The 21,136-nt window shown below is 51.4% G+C and overlaps 1 protein-coding gene across 2 annotated transcripts; it reads left to right on the top strand.

Annotated features, from left to right (window-relative positions):
* The first annotated feature begins 30 nt into the window (after positions 1-30).
* Positions 31-13,925, top strand: LOC121364892 (BRCA1 associated protein). Of its 2 annotated transcripts, XM_041488601.1 has the most exons (12): positions 31-177; positions 332-490; positions 1,014-1,215; positions 1,947-2,136; positions 3,469-3,582; positions 4,024-4,172; positions 5,973-6,048; positions 6,527-6,665; positions 7,062-7,171; positions 8,695-8,784; positions 10,538-10,641; positions 11,683-13,925. In XM_041488601.1, the coding sequence occupies exons 1-12, from the start codon at positions 96-98 to the stop codon at positions 12,041-12,043; spliced, it is 1,776 nt and encodes a 591-aa protein (XP_041344535.1). In that variant the 5' UTR covers positions 31-95; the 3' UTR covers positions 12,044-13,925. The 2 variants fall into 2 exon arrangements, with proteins under 2 accessions (XP_041344535.1, XP_041344536.1); XM_041488602.1 differs by lacking the exon at positions 10,538-10,641 and having other exon boundaries at positions 11,683-11,974.
* The last annotated feature ends 7,211 nt before the right edge of the window (positions 13,926-21,136 follow it).

Here is a 21,136-nt window from a genome sequence, read left to right on the forward strand (position 1 = left end):
CCGTGACGTCACGGGGTCAGAGGGGAAAGGTGCGGGAGGCGGTGGCGGCGCCGGTCCCGGTCCCGGTCCCGGTCGGCGGCGGCCCCGCGGAGCCCATGAGCGTGTCCCTGGTCGTGATCCGGCTGGAGCTGGCCGGGACCTCCCCGCTGCCCGCGGGCTTCGCCTACAGCGCGGCCGGTGGGTTCCCCCCGCCGGGGGCACGGGCGGGGCGCGGGGCAGCGCGGCGGGGCCCGCTCCGCACCGCGCAGCTGCCGCCGGGGCCGTCCCGGTGCCGCCGGTCCCGCGGCTCCGCGCACGGCGCCCCGTCCCAGCGCCCGCTTTGTCCCCGCAGCTCCGGACATGGCAGCGGAGAGCACCGGCGCGGCCCCCGCCGCCGTGCCCGCCTGCCTGGAGGGGAAGGGCCCCGGGGAGCGGGCGGCCATCCTGCACCAGCACCTGGGCCGCAGGGAGATGACCGACGTGATCATCGAGACCATCCAGCCGCGGGCAGGTACCGGCCGCGGGCACCGGGGCGGTTTGGGGGCGGCCCCGTGGCGGGGAGCGCGTCCCGGTGCTGTCACCGGCCAGGCGGGGCGGGGGCCCGGTGCTGGGGGGTGTGCGGGGCCGGAGCGGGCACTGCGGGGTGGGGAACGAGCGGAGAAGTTCAGGAATGCGGGGGGGGGTTCCCGGGGGGGGCAGAGCCGGGGGTTCCCGGGGGGGCAGAGCTGAGGGTTCCCGGTGGGCACTGCCCACTGACCTCATCCCAATCCGCAGCCCCGAGCTCTGGGACAGGGACAGGCCCAGGGAACCGCTGGGGCTGTGTCAGGGGTTTAGGGTGCAGATCAGGGAAAGGTTCTCCCCAGAGGGTGCTGGGCACTGCCCAGGGAATGGGCACAGCCCCGAGGCTGCCACAGCTCCAGGAGAGGCTGGATAAAGCTCCAGGGTGGGATTGCTGGGTGTCTCAGTAGGGTTGCACTGGGTGATCCTGGTGGTCCCTTTCCCTCAGTAAAGGGGAAATTTTGCCTTTGTGAAAGATGAAGCACAAGCTGCCATGGAGGGAAGAAAATCCTCAGAGGCTGCATCAGCTGAGGACAAAACCAAACAGGAGGATCAAAGCAAGGAGTGTGAGGCTGCTCCAGACTCGCCTTCCAAGCAGCTCCCAGACCAGATTTCCTTCTTCAGCGGGAATCCCTCGGTTGAAATCGTTCATGGAATTATGCACCTGTACAAAACAAAGTAAGAATTCCTCATTTGTCGTAGCTCAGGTGGCAATGGGAGGGTGAGCTGGCCACCCTGGGGCTGTGGCTCCTGGCTGGGGACAAACAGGAAGGGTGACTAGCTCCTGGGAATGCAGAGAGTGGCTGCTGTTAATGGTGGAGCTTGGGGCTGTGGGTGGCACCTGTGACAGCTGTGTGTGACACTGGGGGTGTTGAGGGCTTGTGAGAGTGTAAGACAAGCACAGATTCAACCAAAAAAAAAAAAAATCATTCCCAGCATGTACTTGAAAGCAGTTTTCCAAGGGATCCCACAATTAAATAGTGATCTCTGGGGTTGGTGACAATCCTGGGAGCTGTGTGAGGCAGGAGGTCTCATCCTGTATTCCAGGGGTTCCAATTCCACACCACTCCCCTATAATTGTGTGAGAACTCCTATTTCAGACCTTCCTGAAAGAAAGGAGATCAGGAGCCACCAAATGGGCATTGGCAATAGTAACAAACCTTGCTCAGTTGTTCTAGGGATAGTGCTGAACATCTGGGGCTTGCAAACTTCAGCTGTTTTTATAGAAAAAACAGGTGTCAAACAATCCCACTGTTCCTGGAGCTCCCAGGTTCATCCTGGGATGAATGTTTGTGGTCACTCACCGATGACAAAAGAGGGTTAAAGTTTGACAGCAGAGTTGCTGTGACTGTGTGGCTGGAGCTGTGTGTCCAGCTGTGTGTGCAGCTGTGTCCCTGCTGTGTCCCCAGCAAGATGACGTCCCTGAAGGAGGACGTGCGGCGCAGTGCCATGCTCTGCATCCTCACTGTCCCCGCCACCATGACCAGCCACGACCTCATGAAGTTTGTGGCCTCCTTCTACGAAGTGATTGAGCACATGAAGATCATCAGAGACTCCACCCCAAACCAGTACATGGTGCTCATCAAGTTCAGCTCCCAGGTAAGGTGCTTCCAGCATTGCTTGGCTGCAGGAATGTCACACAGAGTCACTGATCTGGTGGCTTCACTGGGCAGCCCTGAGCCAGGGTTGTACTTACTCATGGAGAAACAGCCCTGTCCTCCTTCCCTGAGAATTCCTGGGGCTGCTGAGATGAGTCCCACACCTGGAAGCAGTGGATGCCATGTTCTGGCTGTCCTGTTCTTTTGGCAGGATATTTTTCAAAAATTAATCCATTTACAGAGTTCTCTGCTGTCTCTCAGCTTGTTCATAGTCTTGTGCTGTGCTGAACAGAAAAGACCCAGCCAGGGGAGCTCCCTTTGTTTTAAGAAAGACTTTTCCTGCTTTTCTGAGGAGCTGGGTGATTTCCACTGCCAGGCCCCCCAGTCTGAGAGCCTGGGGGTGAATTGGTACCCAGATAACACAGTTTGCACCTTCAGGCCCCTTGGGCTGGGCATGTTTAAATTCCCCCCCTAATTCTTTTGTGGATCCTTTCACTTGGACATTCTCTTCTCCCAGCTCCACATGATTTATTCTGGAGTTCAGGGAGAGATCTCCCCAAGCCTTTTGTGCAGATGGAGGATTTGTGTGAGTTTTGTGCTAATTGCAGTAGTTACCAAGATGGTTTTGTATCTCCTGTTGCATTAAATTACTCAGGTAAATATTTAGTGCTAACCAGCCTTGCAGCAAATCCCTAAACTTTTGCTCAGTTCACCCTGAAATTCCTGTTTCTCAGGTAATTCCCTGAAGCTCTGTTGACCCCTAATGGCTGTGCCTGCAGGTGGCAAAACAAACCTCCAGGTTCTTTATGCTCCTGCCTGGAATCACCAGGAGAGTGAGAATGTGGCTTTCAGCTGATTGGTGGAGAAAGGGTTTTGGGACATCCTGAGGGATGGTGGATTTGGCAGGGTTTGGGTGGGTTCTGCCTCTTCTGCCCTGGAAGGTGCCTGGGCTGTGAGTGGTGAATGGATTCTGTCCCACAGTTCAACTGTTGCTCCTGTCCCTGGCAGCAGCCTCTTACATTTTTGCAGAGACCAAATTTACTTTACAAATGTACTGAAATTGCCAAGAGAGGGTAAAACAGGTGCAGAAGGGGAATCCCCAATGCCTGCTGAATGCTCCAGTGTCAGCATGGTGTCACTGCCCTGAGCTTCACTCGTGTCTTCAGAGCTGATGCCAAACCCAGCACCAAAACGCAGTGCTTGGAGCTGGCTGAAACCCCCCTCTGGTGTTCCAGGGAAAAAGGGAGGATATGGGAGGTTTCTCCTCCTCTCCCTTGGGTGGATCAGCTGGGATTTTTCTGTTTGTAACCAGTTTCCCCTGCTCTGTGGCCAGGCTGATGCAGACAGTTTCTACATGGCCTGCAATGGCCGGCAGTTCAACTCCATCGAGGAGGACGTTTGCCAGCTCGTCTATGTGGAGAGGGCTGAAGTCTTCAAGTCAGAAGATGTAAGTTTGGTTTGATTTTTTTGCCCTGCACTTCAGAAGGTTTTAACAGGATTTTTTTAAGAATAAACAGCAAAAATGCCTTAATACATCATCCCCACCTCCATTTCCCATTCCAGTGCTCCTTGGAAGAGTTTGTGTGGTGACTCCGTGGACTTTGTCCCTCAGCTGTGACTTAAACCTGCCTTGGGTTGTAGTTTAGAGACTCCACAGAGCACAGTGGGGCTGGTTGCAGGTGCAGCCCCTTCAGTGAGCCCTGGCTGTGGCCCTTTGAATGTTGGGGATCACTTTCTTACCTTTGCAATAAATTCCCAACCACTGTGCGGCCTCACAGCGTTCCTGTGTCATGGTTTTGACCCCTGGTGCCAGCAGTGATGGGAAGCTGGAGTTGATTGCTGGTGCTGGGAAGGTGCTGAGCACTTTCTCTGTGCTTGGTGCTTGCAGGGGGCCAGCCTGCCCGTGATGGACCTGACAGAGCTGCCCAAGTGCACCGTGTGCCTGGAGAGGATGGATGAGTCTGTGAACGGGATCCTCACCACTCTGTGCAACCACAGCTTCCACAGCCAGTGCCTGCAGCGCTGGGAGGACACCACGTGAGAGCCTGGGCTTTATTTCCACCTCTGAGGCCCTGCTTGGAGTGCTGGGGGTTGTGCTGACAAAGCTCTGCTGGTCACTGTGGGGGCAGGAATTACTGCAAGTCCTAATGCTCAGTTTTTCCCATTAAGGGGCTCCCAGAGAAAAATCTCCCTGCCAAAAGTAATTGAACAATGATTCCCAGGGGCCTCGCTGCTGAGGCAGGGAGAGAGTTGTAGAGGAATGCTGATTATCTCAAAATACTCCAGGAGAAAAGTGCTGGGCTGAACAGGCCTGGCTGCACACACAGCCCTGCTTCACTCAGCCTTGGCACTGCAGATGGATCTGCTCCTGCCTGGAGCTGAGGGGCCTTGTGGGGAGCCCTGCAGCCTTCTCTCCTACCTGGATGCTGGGAGGGGAGGAAGAGGAGGTGAGGAAGAGCAGGTGTGCAGGGGCACACTGGGAAGGAGAAGAAGGGATGATGACAAGATGGCTCAGTAGATCAGGCAGGGGAGGCTCCTGTTGTTCCAGGTGAGTGATGGGAGGTCATGTCCCTGGCACTGGGCAGGCTGGGGGTTGGACCTGTGTCTGTCCTTAAAGCAGCTGTCCTTGCTGCCACTGACCCTTTCCTCTTGGTGCTCCCAGCTTCCCAAATCCCTGTGGAGTGGGATTTTGGTGTGCCTGGAGCCGTCAGGTGGGTGTTTTTGCGATTCCTCTGGACACTTTGCTGGTTTGCTGCACCTCAGGCAGGCACAGACAGTGCAGCAGGAGGCTGCAGATCCTCCCTGTGGCTGCTCCATCCCTGCTATCCCAATTCCGGGGTTCTCTGATGGAATGTGAGGAAGATTGTAGCTCCCTGTGATCTATCACTCCCAAAACAGAGCAACAGAACTCAGTGAGATTAATCAGGTTTGGAGCTGGGCAGGCTGAAGGGCTGCTTTGCTCCATAAATCCAAGCCAGTGGAAATCTGGGGCAGTGGAGCATAGCCAGCACAGGAGCAGATCCCAAATAGCCCTTAAATATGGAATATACAATTTAAGCAGAGCTTATGCTCCCAGTCTAAAGAAATGACAAAGGAAAACCTCTGTTCTCCTTGCTCAGTCACCACAGAGGCTGCAGGTGCCTGATTTGAATAGGAACTGACTGCAGCCCAGTTGTCTCTCCCCTGGAAGATTTCTGGGGCTTACCCAGCAGCTAATGAAAAATACATAAACAGTCCTGGCAGCCTCAGTTACCCCATTCCTGAGCTGAGCTGCTGCTGCTCCAGGACTGCTGCTTCCTTCTGGTCTGGGATGTTCTGTCTTTGTGGCAGCACCGAGGGAGTTCCAAAAGAGATGAAAGATCAGGATCTTTGGTAGAACCAAAAGGGATTGCTGCTACTGATTGTTTTAGAGTAGTTATGGGATGTTCTTTCTGGGAAAGCTGAGACTGAATTGTTCAGGTTGGAGTGGGATTGAAGCATCTCAGGGTTGTTTTAAGGACTTGAGGGCTGTTTGCAGAGTGTCATTTGGCTGTCCCCAGCATTCTCTAATTCCAGTGCCCTTCTTCAGTGTGTAGCTTCTGTGTAAAGCCCTTGGGCTGCACCAAAACCAAATCCAGCTGAAATGGCTTTGGGAGAACTGTTCTTTGTTCTGTCACCAGCTTCAAACCAGTAACTTTGTGTGGAATGAATTCAGGTGGGGTAAATGTGAGCTCATGGGTGATACAGGGAACCTCTGCTGCGCAAGGCATTTCCCTGGAGCTCTCTGGCTCTTTGTTCAAGGACTGGAATGTGAAGATGTTGCTCCATGTGTCTCATGATGTTCTTGTTGCCCTCCAGGTGCCCTGTGTGCAGGTACTGCCAGACTCCAGAGCCAGTGGAAGAGAACAAGTGTTTTGAGTGTGGAGTTCAAGAAGTAAGTAGGTGGGTGGAAGGTGAGATCTGGCCTAGATCTGACTGCTCAGCTGCTTGGGTTGCTTTGGGGCTGATTTTGGGCTGGTTTTACCAGCCAGTGGGGTATCAGTTTTCCTTTTGAGTTGCATCAGTGCTGGAAAGGGATGTCACCTCACAGGTTTCCTGTTCTGACGAATCTCTGTGGTTCTTAGATCAGTGTGACAGCAGGGAGCTAAACCAGCCTGATGGTGGTGGCCCTTCCAGTCTGTGCCCTCCAGAGCTTGCTGAGATCCCTCATTCCTGGCCAAGGCCACTCTCCCATCTGGGTGGGATTTATCCAGCCCCTGCAGGGGTTTAGCTGCCTTTGATGAGCAGGGCTCCCTTCTCCTTGCCCTTCTAGCTGAGGAGGGAAGTGGGAAAGGAAACACTGACTGGAGTGTGGGGTGGGTCACGCTGTCTCAGGGTGCTGCTGCCCCCCAGAGCTGCCCTTTGTGTTGCAGAACCTGTGGATCTGTCTGATCTGCGGGCACATCGGCTGCGGGCGCTACGTGAGCCGCCACGCCTACAAGCACTTTGAGGAGACGCAGCACACGTACGCCATGCAGCTCACCAACCACCGCGTCTGGGACTACGCCGGGGGTGAGCCCGCGCCCCCTGCCTCCCTGAGGGACTGGGGCTGGGGCTGGGGGCTCCTCCCTGAGGAGGTTGTGTCTGGGCTAATCCCTGACTTTGGGGAGCAGCCATCTCTGCTCTAGCAGCAGCTTGCTGGGGCAGGAGGAGGGGGAAAGTGACTCTGTCGCAAACCGGCGCGGTCCCACAGTGTCCCTGGAATGTTTGTTACTCGTTTTCCGTCATACCCCATAAGGTATTTTTTCCAAATACCCCATAAGGTGGCTGAGAGGAATCTGCTAAAGATCAAGTGCATATGGTGCTGGCTTTGTGCCTCGCTGAGGAGCGGGTCTGGGTGGTTTTATTGTGCTCCGTGATTGGGGTTCCTCAGATCTGAGTGCCCATGGTTGGATTTTCTCTCCCCAGACAATTATGTCCATCGGCTGGTGGCAAGCAAAACTGATGGCAAGCTAGTTCAGTACGAGTGTGAGGGGGATATGTGCCAGGAGGAGAAAATTGATGCCTTACAATTAGAGGTAAATATTTTCACTTGTTGGACTCTGCGTTGTGGAAATGTTTCCAACCCCGCCACAACCACGGTTCAATCCCATCAGCTGAGGCAGCAGATCTGCTCCTAGCCTGGAATTGTCTCCAGGCAGGAACAGGATGGGTTTACTGCATTTTTTTCTTTTTTTTTAAATTTTTTTTAAGCCTCTCCCTGGCTCTGCAGAGCCGATGCAGCGCAGTGTGAGCTGGCTGCAGTGTCGTCCTGTGGTCACTGGTGATTGAAGCAGAGCTGCTTGTGCTGCTGCAAACGGGGGGCACTGGAGGGAGAAGTGGGTCTGAGTCACTCCCCAGACCCTTCCTAGTGGATGTGTGGCTTGGGTTCAGAGCCATGACCTGTGTGGAGCTGTCACTTTGGGTGGTTTAGCTCCCAAACTGAACGAGGGTGCAGGAATCCACAGCTGTGCGCTCACCTTGGCGAGCACAGAGAGCTGAGCGTCTGATGCCAGCCCTGCTCTGTTCCCCTCCCTTGAACAGATAATGATTTATTTATTTTTTGTACCTGTTGCCCAGCTTCTCCTAACTAAAGGAGAGGAGCTTGAAATGCCTGCTTCACTGAGCAGCCACTGCAGCACGATTTCAGCTGCATTAGACACGAGGGTTTGTGAGGAGGAACAGCCCACAGAGACCAGACTGGAGGAGCTCATTGCTCACATAAATATTTGGTTGCTTTTCAGTGAATTTTCTGAATAACACTTAGATGCTAAACCAGCTAATTTTAACCCTTTTTTTTCTGTGAGGTGGTTGCTTAAAGCATGTAAGATCTCTGTCTAATAAGATTGCCAAATTCATTCTCTCTTGAAATATTTCAGTGTTTTGGCACTCGGAAATTATTGAGAGTGATCAAGGCTCTGTGCATGTTTAATTCTCTAGTGAATGCCTAATTTGATGCTTATTAGCCTGATGAAAAGGAGTAATCACCTTTTTCAACCTTCTCATGACTCATTTGCAGAACCAAAAGGGAAAAGATGGGATGTAGGGCATAGATCCTTGTTCAGATACCAAAATGACATTGGAATGGGCCATACATGGTGGAGAAGAGTAATTTGGAATGGTTACAGAGAGCTGAGGGTGCCTTCCCAGAAATCTCCTTGTAGGAAAACTGGATATGTGCATTGATCCTACTGCACAGGAGTTTGGGTTCCCTCAGCCTTTGGAATCTCAGACTCTCAGGACAGGGATGGGTAGTGCTCCATTTTCTTGTAGACATTTATTGCTATTCCCCTGAAAAATCTGTCTCCTTAAACAATTCTTGGTTTGATACTTTCACTCAATTCTTGTTGTGCTCTAAAGGCTTTCCTTAATTTCAAAAAAACCCCAAAATTATTTGATTGGGAAATCAAACTGGTGAAAACCATCAGCTGGATCTGCAGCTGGGTTGTATGTCCAGAACCTCCTGATTTCATCTGGTTAAACTGATGAAATGGTTTGTGGATTGGACCCCTTAGGGCTCCTTAACCAGCAGGGCCACCCTGACTGCTGTCTCTATTTGTAGTATTCCTATTTGCTGACGAGCCAGCTGGAATCCCAGAGGATCTATTGGGAAAACAAGATTGTCCGGATCGAGAAGGACACAGCTGAGGAGGTGAGCACTGCCCTGGGCCTGTGGGAAGGGTCCTGGCCCTGTTCAGTGGAAGAAGGAGCTGCTGGATCTCTGGCTGAGCCTGGGCGCCGCCTGCCGCAGCCTGCTCCGCTCCCAGCTGGGAAAATTGGCTCCAAGATGGATCTGTCCCTTATCTGGCTGCTCTTAGGGAGCAATTTGCTGCTCAGTGGTGCAGAAGCAGGTAGATTGCCACAAAGATTGCAGCTTGATTTAAATGTGCTGCTGGGGAAATGCAGCAGTGGTGGAAAGCAGCGTGGTGCTGCAGGATCCCGGAGCCATCCGTCTCTCCACGGATCTCCAGGGAATGTTGGTGGAGCAGAGACAATATGACTTTAATTTGCTCGTCTGCAGAAGGTGGAACTGTCTCTCTGCTCCAAATGCATATTGATTTGCCCTTTCTTTTTGATCCCTTCTCTCTCCTCATCACCCTTTGGGAAAAGTTCAGAGTCTCCTCCTATAAAACATCCTGCAGGCAGGACTGCTTCAAAATGTCACCAGGAAAAATCCAGGGAGGATATTCTATTGCTTTTCACTCTACATAGATCCTTTCAACCAGGTTTATAAGTGAGTCAGGATTTAGAATTAAGTCCTTAACTTTCTTCAAGACTTCTAATTAACCATTTAAGTGTCTGCAATTACGTAAAAATAGAAATTGTGACTGTTGAAATGGTGGTCATTGACCTTGTCCTAAAGAACAGTCCCAGGAATCTTATGGAGAGCCTTATGAAAGGAAAATATATATGAAAAATCATCTTGCAAGTGGCCAGGAGACACAATCCTCAAAGCAGCTTCAGAATGAAACCACTCTGATCCCTGCTCCAAACGTGGTTTCACGTTTAAAGATCCCAATAATTTCATCCATGGCACTTGCTCCATGTAAGTCTGGTCTGGATTGGTGCCAACATGCAGTGTATTCCATTATCAGTGCTCAGGCTACTTCCCCAAATTAACCATCAGCAGCACCAACATTCTCTGATTAGGACTGGAAGGCTTCAAACCTGCTCTGCATCCGTGAGTGCTGACACTGACATTAGTCCAGGCTGCTCCTCCAGGAAAGCATTTTCCATTAAATTTCTGCCCCACAGCCAGTGAGGCACCAACAGAAGGGAAAGAAGAATTCCTGACTGTAAATTTCCTGTGAGTCTCATGCTAGAGGTTTGACACCTGGAGAAGGAGAGCTTGGCTTTCTCCAGGAGCAGCAGCTGGAATGGGGCAGCAGAGGGAAGAGGAAGGCCATGGCCAGGGGATGTTTGTGTTTGTGGGAGGGAGATATTGGTGTCAGTGGGTCAGTGCTGACTCAGCCCCTGTTCATCTTCACACTCATCCTCTGAGGTTTAGTTTAAAATGAGCAAAAACCCGGCCTTGTAACGCCTTGAGGTGGAAATCTGAGTTTGCTGATGGATCCAGAACCACGAGAGAGTGGCCAAAGGAATGCTGGATGCAGGCAGGAAGAAGTTAAGGAGCTGCTGCAGCTTTTGGCAGCGCCTGGCACGGATCTGCAGCCGGAGTTGCTGCTCTGTGGGAGCAGCTTCCACGGCAACGTGGCTCCTTGGGAGTCTGGGATCCAAGGGTAACACGGGGGGTCCTCAGCAGAACAAAGCCTTGGCTCCAAGCTTTCCTTACCTGGGGAGAGGAATTGGTCAAAGTCTGGAAACAGCTCTGGAAAACCAAGTGTCCTGATGAAAGGGCAGCGGACTTTGAGCTGTTGGAAATGCCCCTGTGTTTGTTTTTACAGATTAACAACATGAAGACCAAATTTAAAGAGACCATTGAGAAGTGTGACAGTCTGGAACAGCGGCTCAATGACTTGCTCAAAGAAAAGCAGTCAGTGGAGAGGAAGTGGGTACCACTGCCAGGTTTAGTTCCATGCAGCCATTAAAACACCGTGCACTGACATCCAAAAAGAAAAAAAAAAAGCTGCTATTCTTGGGTTTTGAGCTGTTTAAGCTGCAATACTGAGAACATGGCTTGCTTTATAAAAAGCTCTGATTTCTGTAGGTGTTCACAAATGGGAAATGTCTGAGTGAGCCCAGCTTTGGGGCCGTGAGCTCCCTTTCCACGCTCTGCATGTTTAGCATTCACGGATCCTTTCTCTCCCTGCTCTGAGATGCCAGCCTGTTCTTGGTGGGTGCATCCAAAGGGATGAAAGGCAGCTCAGCAGGGGCATCACCCAGCAGAGAGGAAAACACAGATCTTGGGAAGTGCCTGGAGGAAAGATGTCAAGCCTGGGAATTGTGGATCCATGCAATCTTTGGGTGGGACTGTGTCCCTGTTCCTCCCAGCCCAGGGCCTGGAGCAGATAAGGCTGGGCAGTTATCTCTGGGCAGTCCTGGCTGGAGCAGGGAGCACAGGCACTGAGCTCCATGCAGCTTACCTTCCTGAGTGGGAAACAGGCAGAGGAGGCTGCCAGCAGGCTATTAGGGCAAAAGCAGAGTTGTTGGGAGCAGGAAGCCCTGTCTGTGAATCAGAGGGCTGTAATCTTTATGGGAGCATCTTCCTTCCCAGTGAACTGGTATTTTGAGGGTCTTGGAATATGGCAGGAGGCCCCTGACTGCCCTCAGCTCTCTCAGGATCCCTTTAACCCCTGTGCCCTTTTTGGCACCCATTCCAAAAGCTGCAGGTGTTTGTCCAAGGTCAGTTCTGTCTCCCAGGCACACCCTGCCTGTTGCCTTTGCTGTTGGCATTTGACATGAGATGGAATTGTCTGACCTGGGGGGGATTTCAGAGTCTTCTTGTCTTGCCCCTCTTTGCCCATCTTTGGAAAACCAAATTCCAGGTGGAGTTGGTGGGCTGGGGGTCAGATATCCAGTGAGAAGGCTGAGGTGGTGTTTGGTCTGGGTGGGCAGTGCTGCTCTCCTGACTCCTGCTTCTCTCTGCAAGGTGTTCCCAGCTGAACAACAAAGTGGCAAAACTCTCCAACGAGCTGAAAGAGGAGCAGGAACTGAACAAGTGCTTACGAGCAAACCAGGCCTTGCTGCAGAACAAACTGAAGGAGGAGGAGAGGGTGTTGAAGGAAACCTGTGAGCAGAAGGACCTGCAGATCTCCGAGATCCAGGAGCAGCTGAGGGATGTCATGTTCTACCTGGAGACACAGCAGAAAATCAACCACCTCCCAGCTGAGACCCGCCAGGAGATTCAGGAGGGACAGATCAACATTGCAGTGGCATCTTCTGCCAGCTCCTCCACAGCAGGCACGGGCAAACCTTCCTCCAGGAGAGGCCGTGGCAAGAGAGGGAAATGAGAAGGGGAATTCTCTGCTCCCACCCTGGAACTGGCCATGCCAGCAGCAGGCCAGGCTCACCTCGGGACTCGGGCTGGGAACACCCAGCTCACTAAAGCTCAGCTAGAAATTGTCTCCAGAGCTGCTCATAAAACTGGCTGCAAGTCAGTGGAGGTGTCTGTGGTATTTAAAAGCATTTCACTGCACTATTTAGCTGTTTTTAGGCAGATCTTGGTGACCATTTTGCCTTCCCTCCTTTTCAGAGCCCCTCCTGTCATGCATTTGACTTTCTTGGAGAGTGTTTTGGGGTGGGGGGGTGTGGGGTGTGTCCATATCCAACATCCCAGTCCCTGTGGGGATGCTGTAGAGTAGGCTCAGCCCGGTGTGTAAGGCTTCTCCAGTTCTCCTGGATTAAAAGTATTCTCAATTAAGAAGTTATTTAATAAACCAGTGTAAATTAGGTTATATACATCTCCTTTTTGTATGTGCAGTTCTGACACTGCAGAACTGCCTGTGCAGGAGTAGAACTGTAGTTTGGAAAGAAAAAGGAGTGAGGTGTGGAAAATAAACCATCTTAGTGGTGTAAGAAACCAGGCAAGTCCTAAAGGCCAATGGTCTGGGAATTTAAAGGCTTTAAGGGACTTTGCTCTGATCTCTCTTAATTTTAAAAGTGCCCTTTGAGAGGGCCAGTGCTTGCTGTGCTGCCTGTGGGGCAGAAAGGGTGGAAGTTTTGTGTTCTGGATGCTGTTTAATGTGATTATTTTACAGGTATTTCTACTAATTAAGTAGAGTCATCTGTGAGTTGGGGAACACATTCCCAGTGCTCCTGGAGCAGGGGGTGTGTGTGTCCCCTGCCTGAGCTGCTCTGGCAGTGTTGGTGTGAGCTCCAGAGCTGTTCTCCTCAGAGCCAGGTGAGGAGAGGGACAAGCACAGCCTTTCCCAGACTCTTCCCACATTCCTGGAGCTGCCACTGCTGCCCCTCCACCAGGTCCTCACCAGGAGCTGCAGCTCTTGGTTCAGTTCCTGTGCTCACCAAAACGTGGCACTATCCACAACCTCAGCTGGCAGAGCTTCTGTGTGAATTGCCCCAAAGGGACACAGGACCTGGAAGGGAATTTTGTGCACAAATCTGCTTTGGTTTGGGTTTTCTGTTGGTTTTCACTTAGAATCTAAGACTTGATGCTTTGGGGTGGGAAGTTTTTCCCCTGGAGAAGCAACTGTTCTGGTTGCTGTTGTGCTCAGAATCAGAGCATTTAAAGGCTGATCTTTTGTTAAAAATGGCAGGGGAGTCCCCCGTTGTCTTTCCAGGCCGCAGGATGATCCTGGTCCTTGTAGGAACAATCATGACCTTAGTTTGGAACACTGAAACAGCTCTGGCTGAGCAGGGCCAGCCTGGAACACAGGCATGAAACAGCCAGTTCTTTATTGCTAGAAGTTGTTCTTTTTTTGGCCCATTGAAAGGGACAAGTCCCAGTCCCTGGAATGACCCTGGGAAGGGGGGTGGTTCTCATCCACTTCCTGGCTGCATGGACACAGAGAGTTGGACTTCCTCACTGGAATTACAGGGCTGGTAGTGCACTCTGGGCATCCCCTGCTTGGGTTTGGAGATCTGCCCCCACCACCTGGAACTTGGACCTTTTCTGACCTTGTAGCAGGAATGTACACTCACTTTTCCAGTGTGTGGATTGTACTACCAGGCCTCTGCCTTCTGTAAATGACTCTAAGGACCTCGAGATGTACAGCACGGCTTGCTCTCCTAGAGAAACTATTTTATTTAAGATATATTTTTACACCATTAAGATCCTCTGACCTTTTGCTGAAGGCTTGCTTTGTGTAGAACACTAAAGATGCTGTACTGTATCTTGGAATTCATTTTCAAAAAATGTGATGGAAAATTAAAGCAGCGTGCAGTTCTTTCTGTGTGTTTGTTCCACTGGAGGGGAGGGAGGAGGTTATTTTGGAAGTCTGATAGTTTTTAATTCAAAGGCAAAGCTGTCCAAATGAGCTCTTGGTCTTTTTTGGGCTGGGGAAGTTGGGCCCAGCTGAGCTGATAGGAGCAGATAAGGCTGGGCAGTTATCTCTGGGCAGCTTGTGCAGAAAAAGCAAGAATTGTAGAAGGCTTTGTGTAAAACCAAGTAACTCTCAGTCCTTGAATCCCCTCCAGCTTCTCCTTAAACCATCCCAGGTGAGCAGAGACCCTGCAGTGTCTGTCTGGGTGTTTGTTCACTGCTGTAGATCACTGGGCTCCCCCAGGCTCCCTCCCCTAAGAGACTTCCCACAAGGAACTGGGGCTTGTGGGGAAGGGAAAGGTCCCAGCTCAGGCTGGTCTCTGACTTTTCCTTACCCCTCATCTGGACCCACAAATGCCTGGAAAAAGCTTTGGCACTGGGACCTCAGCCTGTGGTCAAGTTTTGACATCAGCAAGTGGAGCAGCAGGTCAGCCCTGGCTGTGCCTCACTGTCCCCACAGCAGGAGGCTGCAGTGGTGAAACTCTCCAGCACTGCACAGCTGAGATTGGCCGAGCTCCTGCTGTGGTTACAACCCTTGAAATAGACTTTTTAAATTTGTAAATCCTGAAAGGAACACACCTTTCCCCAGCTGAATGGCACGGGGGTTTGCTGGCTGTGCTGGGTGGTCTCCCAGGGAGCTGTAGGACACAGCCCTCCATGAAATAACAGAGAGATGTTCCTGCAGGGGCAAGAAATGAGGGACCTGCTCTCCCCAAAGCACTGCTGGTGGCCAGCACGTGCTGGAACTTCCCTGGATCCTGCTGTTCCCTCTGGAAAAGATCCCTGCTTCATCTTCTGGCAGGGAGGGAGTGGACACCAAAGTGATTCTGTGAGCAGGGGCAGGACAGTGACCAGGAACCTCTGCTGTCACTGTGGTGGGGACAGCACCCAGTGCCAGGAGAGGAGGTGGGCAGGGGCTGCAGCAGAGGCTGTGGCATTGCAGGGGCCAGGGAGAAGCCCAGCTGGAGCAGGGTCCCAGCCAGCAGAGCTTGGCAGAGGCTGGAGGATGCTGAGATGATTCACTCCAGCAGCTGCTCCCGAGTGAGCGCAGGGAGAGGCGGCTCCACCAGCAGAGGGGGAAGGCAGGGACAGAGGGCTCTGCTCCCCTGCTTGGGAGGGAAGTTTTGGGCAGCTGGGGGTGAGCTGAGGCCCAGGGCTGGACTGTCACTGCTCCATGACAGGAATGTTCCACCTGAGCCATGGCAAAGCTGGGTTGGCAGTTTGGGGTGGCACACCTGACATTGCTGTTTCTGGTTCCAGGGTCTCATTAATTTTTTGTCCCTTGGGAAGAACCTGTCCTTTAATACCAATTAATCCCCTCCATGTCACCATTCTGCAGAGGAGCCAAAGTCCTGGGTGAGGTGACATCTCTGGCTTGTGCCCAAAGAAAACCTTGCATGGTGCTGTGAGCACAGTGGACATGGAGTGCCCTCGAGGGTGTCCATCTGTCTGAGCTGGAGCCCCCTCCAAGGGGCTACTCTGCTCTCCCACACCCTTTACCTTTCCCCTGAAGCCCAATTCCCTAAGGCCCACTGGAAAATTCCTGCCTTGGTCTTGACCAACTAACTTGTCTGTTTTTCCTTGAGCTCTGAGAAATTCACACCAATTTCCCCAAAACCTCCTCCCCCCCCCCCCCCCCTTTTTTTTTAACATAAATGGGAATTTTGGTCTAATAACTGCATTTTAAAGGTAAACTCATCCAGCTGCTCCAAAGGAGATCCCACACCAGGACAGCCAGCAGTGTTTGGGATGTGTTTTTCAGCACAGGAGGGATATTTGTGTATTCCTCCCCCAGCCTGAATTCCTATACACGTTTCCCAAGGCAAGAATTGTGCTTGGGTTCACCCCAGAATCCAAGGAGCAACAGTAAAACAGGGACAGGTTTGCTGGGAGCAGGAAGCAATCAGAGATATTTGCTTTCATTCCAGCAAAAACCCCACACCTACAGCTTCCTGCCCCTGCACCACCCCTGAGCAAACATTATTTATAGCACCAAGAGCAGTTATAGCTTTGCCCCTTCTTGACCTGGAAGTAATTGGTTAATTGAGTTAGACAACAAACCTCAACACACTCGCGTGGTTTCCTTCCACCTTCTCCCAGGGAGCTGGAGAGTCAAACTCCTTCCATCCCAAGCTGGTTAAAAACATCAAACACCTCCAGGAGAACAATGTTTACTTCCCCACCAGGAAATTGGATCCTGTTGAACCTTCTTCAGGGCCAAGAGCTCCTCCAAAGCTGCTGCACCTGGGGGTTGCTGCCGAGCTGGAGCTGGAGCTGGGGTAGGTGGGGGCTCTTTGGGGAGGGTTTCCTGAGCTGTGCTGAGGCTGGGAAGCTGTGAAAAGCTTTGTTGCTGCTGCTGAGAGCTGAGCTCTGAGCTCACCAGGAAACTGAGATTTTGGTCTTTGCAGGTTCAGTAATTTGCTGGTTTGGTGGTTGGAGAGGTTCTCTGGATTTGTGGGCCCAAGGGCAGTGGGTGAGAATGAGCTGTGTTAAGCTTTATTCCCAACCTGAGATCCTGGTGGTGCTGATTTTTCCTGGAGACAAACTGCAAAGAGCTGGTTTCTTTGCCTGTTTTCTGTGTCCCTGTGTGGTGGCAATGGCCTTGGAGGACAATGTCAGTGTGGGACATACCTTAGTCTCCTGGATGCAAAGATGATATTTTTGACAACAATTTACAGGCCTCTGCCTCCCAGTCTCCTCTTCCCTCTTTTATGTGTTATTTGTGATATTTATCAGTCTCCACTGATGTGGGACATTCTCGGGGAAGAAGAGCCTCTTGCCATGTACAGGAGAGGGGTTTAAGCAGGTGAAGGAAACCCTCTGGGTTTCCTCTTGGGAAAGGCTCCTCTTTGGGGTGTTGGGAGATCCCCACTTACAGGTATGACTGAGGTTCCAAAGCATCTTCATGATCTGCGTGTCAGAGTTCTGTAAAATTAACCAAACCCACAATAAATCCTTTTAGCATCTACACCAGGACTAGATCTACCAGAACAATTCCTCTGCGCTACTGGGAATCTTGGCCCAAGCAGAATTAACTTAGGCTGGAGAAACTCGTGGTGCTGTTGGCTGGAATCCATGGTCTGTGTGGAGTTCAGTTGTGAGAGCTGGAGGAGCTGAGTGGGAGATGTGGCCAAGCAAGATGGGTGAGCTGGAGTTATCCACAGGACACAGGGATGCTGCTGCAGCTGGAGGGGAAGCTGGATGGTCTTGTCCAAGCACAGCTGTGCCAAGAGTTTCCCTCTGGCAAGTGCAGGGCTTGCACAAGGAGCAAAAGGACTTTTCCCAAGCAATTCTCCTTGGCAGCTTTCAAATGTGCTCTGGTTTCTGGTGAAGAACAAATCCCAGCTGGATTCTGCTTGTTCAGTGAAGGAGCACCAAGAGCCAGGCGCTGCCCTGGGATCTGGGAGCTCCTGGCCTCCAACCCTTCCTGAAAAACCCCCTCAGTTTCATTACAAGGAGCCAAACACCTTCTCCTCCTTCCAAAAAATCAATGTGGAGGAACGATCAATGGTGTAAAAGCTGAGGCTTACGTGGGAATGCAGGCAGCACTCTGCAATCACAGCACTTTCCTCTGCAGTGATCAAGTCAAACTGCAGAAGCAGTTAAGAGGATTAGATATTTTTGATCATATTTGCAGCTGTTCTTGCTGTAAGTAAGAGGAGAAATCCAAATGTGTCGCCTTGGGAAGTGACTGAGAGCCTGAAAGGGAGTGCTCCCTTGGGACCTGCAGCCAGGGTGTGCTCAGACCCTGCTGCTTCCCAGAGCCACGAGGAGCTGTCATTCCTGCAGCTGGAATTGTGGCACTTGGCTCCCTCAAAGATCCAGGCTCCCTTTGAGCCTGGATGCAGGGCTCTGAGCTGCAATGGTGACTCCAAAATCTCTGAAGGCTGAGGTTTCACCATGCCACAGCTTAAACAACGATTGCTGTGGAAGCTCTGCCAAGTTCAGAGCCAGATGTGAGAGAGGAGATCCCTCCCTGGACATCACTAAGGATTTCTAGCACTGCACTGCTAAGTAAGGAAAACTAATTCCACTGTACAGTTAAATTTCAGTGTCTAATTCTCACACATTCAGCACTGTTGGAGTCCAAATAAAAATACCTGACTGTTCCCTTCAAACCCATCCCTGCAGAGATGCTGGGGATGTGCTGCCAGCACTGCAGTAGAAAGCTCCTCTGCTTTTCCCAAGGGACATTTCCAACAAGCCCTTTGCCCCCAGGATGGGCTGAGGGGGAGAATGGGATCCATTCATCCCTTTTTCCATTCTTCAATAAAAATGTGGCCAAGGAAGACATTGCTCCTTGAGCCATGTGGTTGCTGGAAGTGCTTGGCCCTGCTCACAGAAGCTGCCTGGGCTTTCCCTTCTCCATGGATGGAGCCTCAGATAATGCCCCTGTCCAGGACAGGCAGGTTCCTCCTGAAGCCAAAATCCCAGACCTGAGTCCCAGGTGAGACATCCCGGAGGAGGGGAAAGTTTCACATCTCACTTCCAATTTGCCTGATGATTTTAGCACAGTGAACAGGGGAAAGAGCACCAGAGGTAACAAATTCAACCCTTTCCAAACACAGTCATGTGGTTGTCATCTGCCAAAAACATAAACCACAATCATAATCCTAAATTTGTCCTCTGAACATACCTGTGCCTGCTCTATAGTAGTTTCCTTCTAATCCCCAGGGATTAATCCTGAAGTGCATTGAAACATCTGAGGTGAAGGGCTACAGTGGAAATTCCTTGCAGGCTGGTAATAATAACTGAAAGCTGCTCTGTGAAGCAAACCTGAGGCTGACTTGGTTTTTAATGGACATCTGTCTGTAGGGGGAACAAATGCCATGGCAACTGGCTTTCTTGTTGGCACGGCAGCCTCAGCGAAGGGCTGGGGAGAGGATGGGTATGGGAGGGTCTGTGTGGCTGTGCTGGGAAACCTGGAGGTACAGCTCGGCCAGGCTGGGAGGCAAAGGTTGTTTATGCTCTGTGAGCACCAGATCTTGAGGGATTTAACAGCTAAATCTTGGCATAACGATTGCTTTGTGTGCTGCTGCTGCTGCTTAGCAGGAGCCAGGCTGGGTTCCCCCCTCCTTTTCCTAAAAATGTGAAATCTAAAGGCAAAAAGAGCCCAGCTGGCGATTTCCAGTGCTTTGCTGGGCAGAGTTGGTGTCTCCCAGTTTGCAGCTCTGTCCCAAAAATCGCTGCAGAGCCATGGCTTCATCAGACGGATCCTGGAGCTTTGCTGGCTGAGGAAGGAAATGCCCTTGTTGTGTCCAAGGCCTGTGGAAATTGACAGCAAGGGTCATTCAAGGGTTGATAATGGGTGCAAAAGCTCTGGCACTTCTGTGCCTCCCTCCAGAGCTCCGTGGACATCAGCATTTCCCTTCATCTGCTCTTGGTTGCAGGAGAAGCAGCTGGATGCATGGCCCAGCAGGGACATCCATCACCCTGGCTGCACTGAGCTGCAGGGCTGAGAATTGGGAAGAAATGGCAATAAAACTTCAAGTGCAGATCAAAAACTGCATCTGACAGCAACTGGTCTCTGCTCAGAGCTGAGCTGGGAATTTGGGAGCTGGAGGCAATGGGAAGATCAGGGTGGGGGGGAAAGGCAGAGGTGGCAGCAGCTGTCCCACGTGGCTGGTTTGGAATTTGGGGTTTGGTTTTGCTGTGGCACCAATTCTGGTCTGGCCAGGGCTGTGTCATCAGTCTGAACTCAGGGCAGCTTTGCTGATGAGCTACATCGTATCTCTCTGGGAAGTGCTGCCTGTGTGTCAGCCCCTGATTTGTTCTCTTAATATCCTTCCAAGTGTTTGGAGATCCCCGTACTCACAGCACTGTCCACAAAGCTTTACCCTTCAAGAGGAGGGGTGGGGATAATGGCACTGAAGAACTGAAATCTTCAGGGAAGAGAAAACACGTGTGTGAAAAAGCTCAGTTCTCTGAGCTTCTCCAGCAGCTGATTTTGCTCCAAGCAAACCCCCGTGCCTGTGCTGCTGTCCCTGTGTAGCCAGGCGTGTTTTGTCTTGCTGGATGCTACTGAGGATCACCCTGGGTAGCTCAGGGAAGGGAGCACAAGATGAACAGCAGGTTAGATCAAGGAAATGTTACATCACACGGCACTTCCTGCTAAGTGCTGCTATTATCAGCCTCATTCATCTCCACATGCAAATACAGCCTGCACACGTAGTCACACATCTGGAGGGAAATAGCAGTCCTGGAAAGGAGCAGCTCTAACCTGGATCCCACAGGAGAGGCAAAAGGGAACATAATTCTCCATTAGGAATTGTTTCCTTTCTTTCTTGACTGAATCCTGGATGTTTCTCCAGCTAAACCACCACATCCACTGTTGGCTGCTCTTTGTCACATCATTAACATCCAAAGTGTCAGCTATAAATGGTGGGGAAGAGCACAAAAAAGAAAAGGGTGAGAAATTGATAAAAACAAGCCATAAAATAATAAATATTGGGAATGGTGGGCTATCAAGAAAAGCATATTCAGGAGGAAGTAAAGGGAATGATGTGCTCTAACAGCAGTAGAACCCCATACACTGGGAATGTGGGGAGGTCACTGCAGACACAGGAAGAGCAGTGTCCATGGAGAAGCTGAAACCACCCTGCAGCTTCTCTGGTGGTCACTGCTGAGCTATTTTAAACGATCACTTCTATATTTACTTTTAACCTGCTTTTTTATAAGGATGCTCAACAAAGAAAAAAGGGAGGGCACAACGAAAGCCAAACAGAGATTAAGAAAACAAAGAATATATTGAAGGGGAAAACAAGTCAAACTGCAACTGCTCTTGAGTCATGACTGAGGATGTGAACACCAGCCTATTCATACCCTGCTTTCTGAGCACATAATGTCACCCTAAGATGTACTTTAGTGTGCTCACGTCATGTCTTACAAGCTGTCTCTGCCTGTGGAACTTGGTTCTGTATTTTTTGACATTCTTGACTACCAAGGGCTCCATCTTTGCCCCACAGCCCCTTCAAACTGCTGCAGGTGCTTTTGTGGTCCTTAACCTCCAGCCACAGAAATAGTCACTAACTGCTGTGAGCTGTGAACGTTCCAGGCTGGAAAAGCATTGAAGTGATGTCCTCTAAAAACCCCACCTTTAGTGGAT

The sequence above is a fragment of the Pyrgilauda ruficollis genome, unplaced genomic scaffold (genome assembly GCF_017590135.1).
Source record: "Pyrgilauda ruficollis isolate IOZ18807 unplaced genomic scaffold, ASM1759013v1 scaffold9, whole genome shotgun sequence".
NCBI classification, from domain to species: Eukaryota; Metazoa; Chordata; class Aves; order Passeriformes; family Passeridae; genus Pyrgilauda; species Pyrgilauda ruficollis.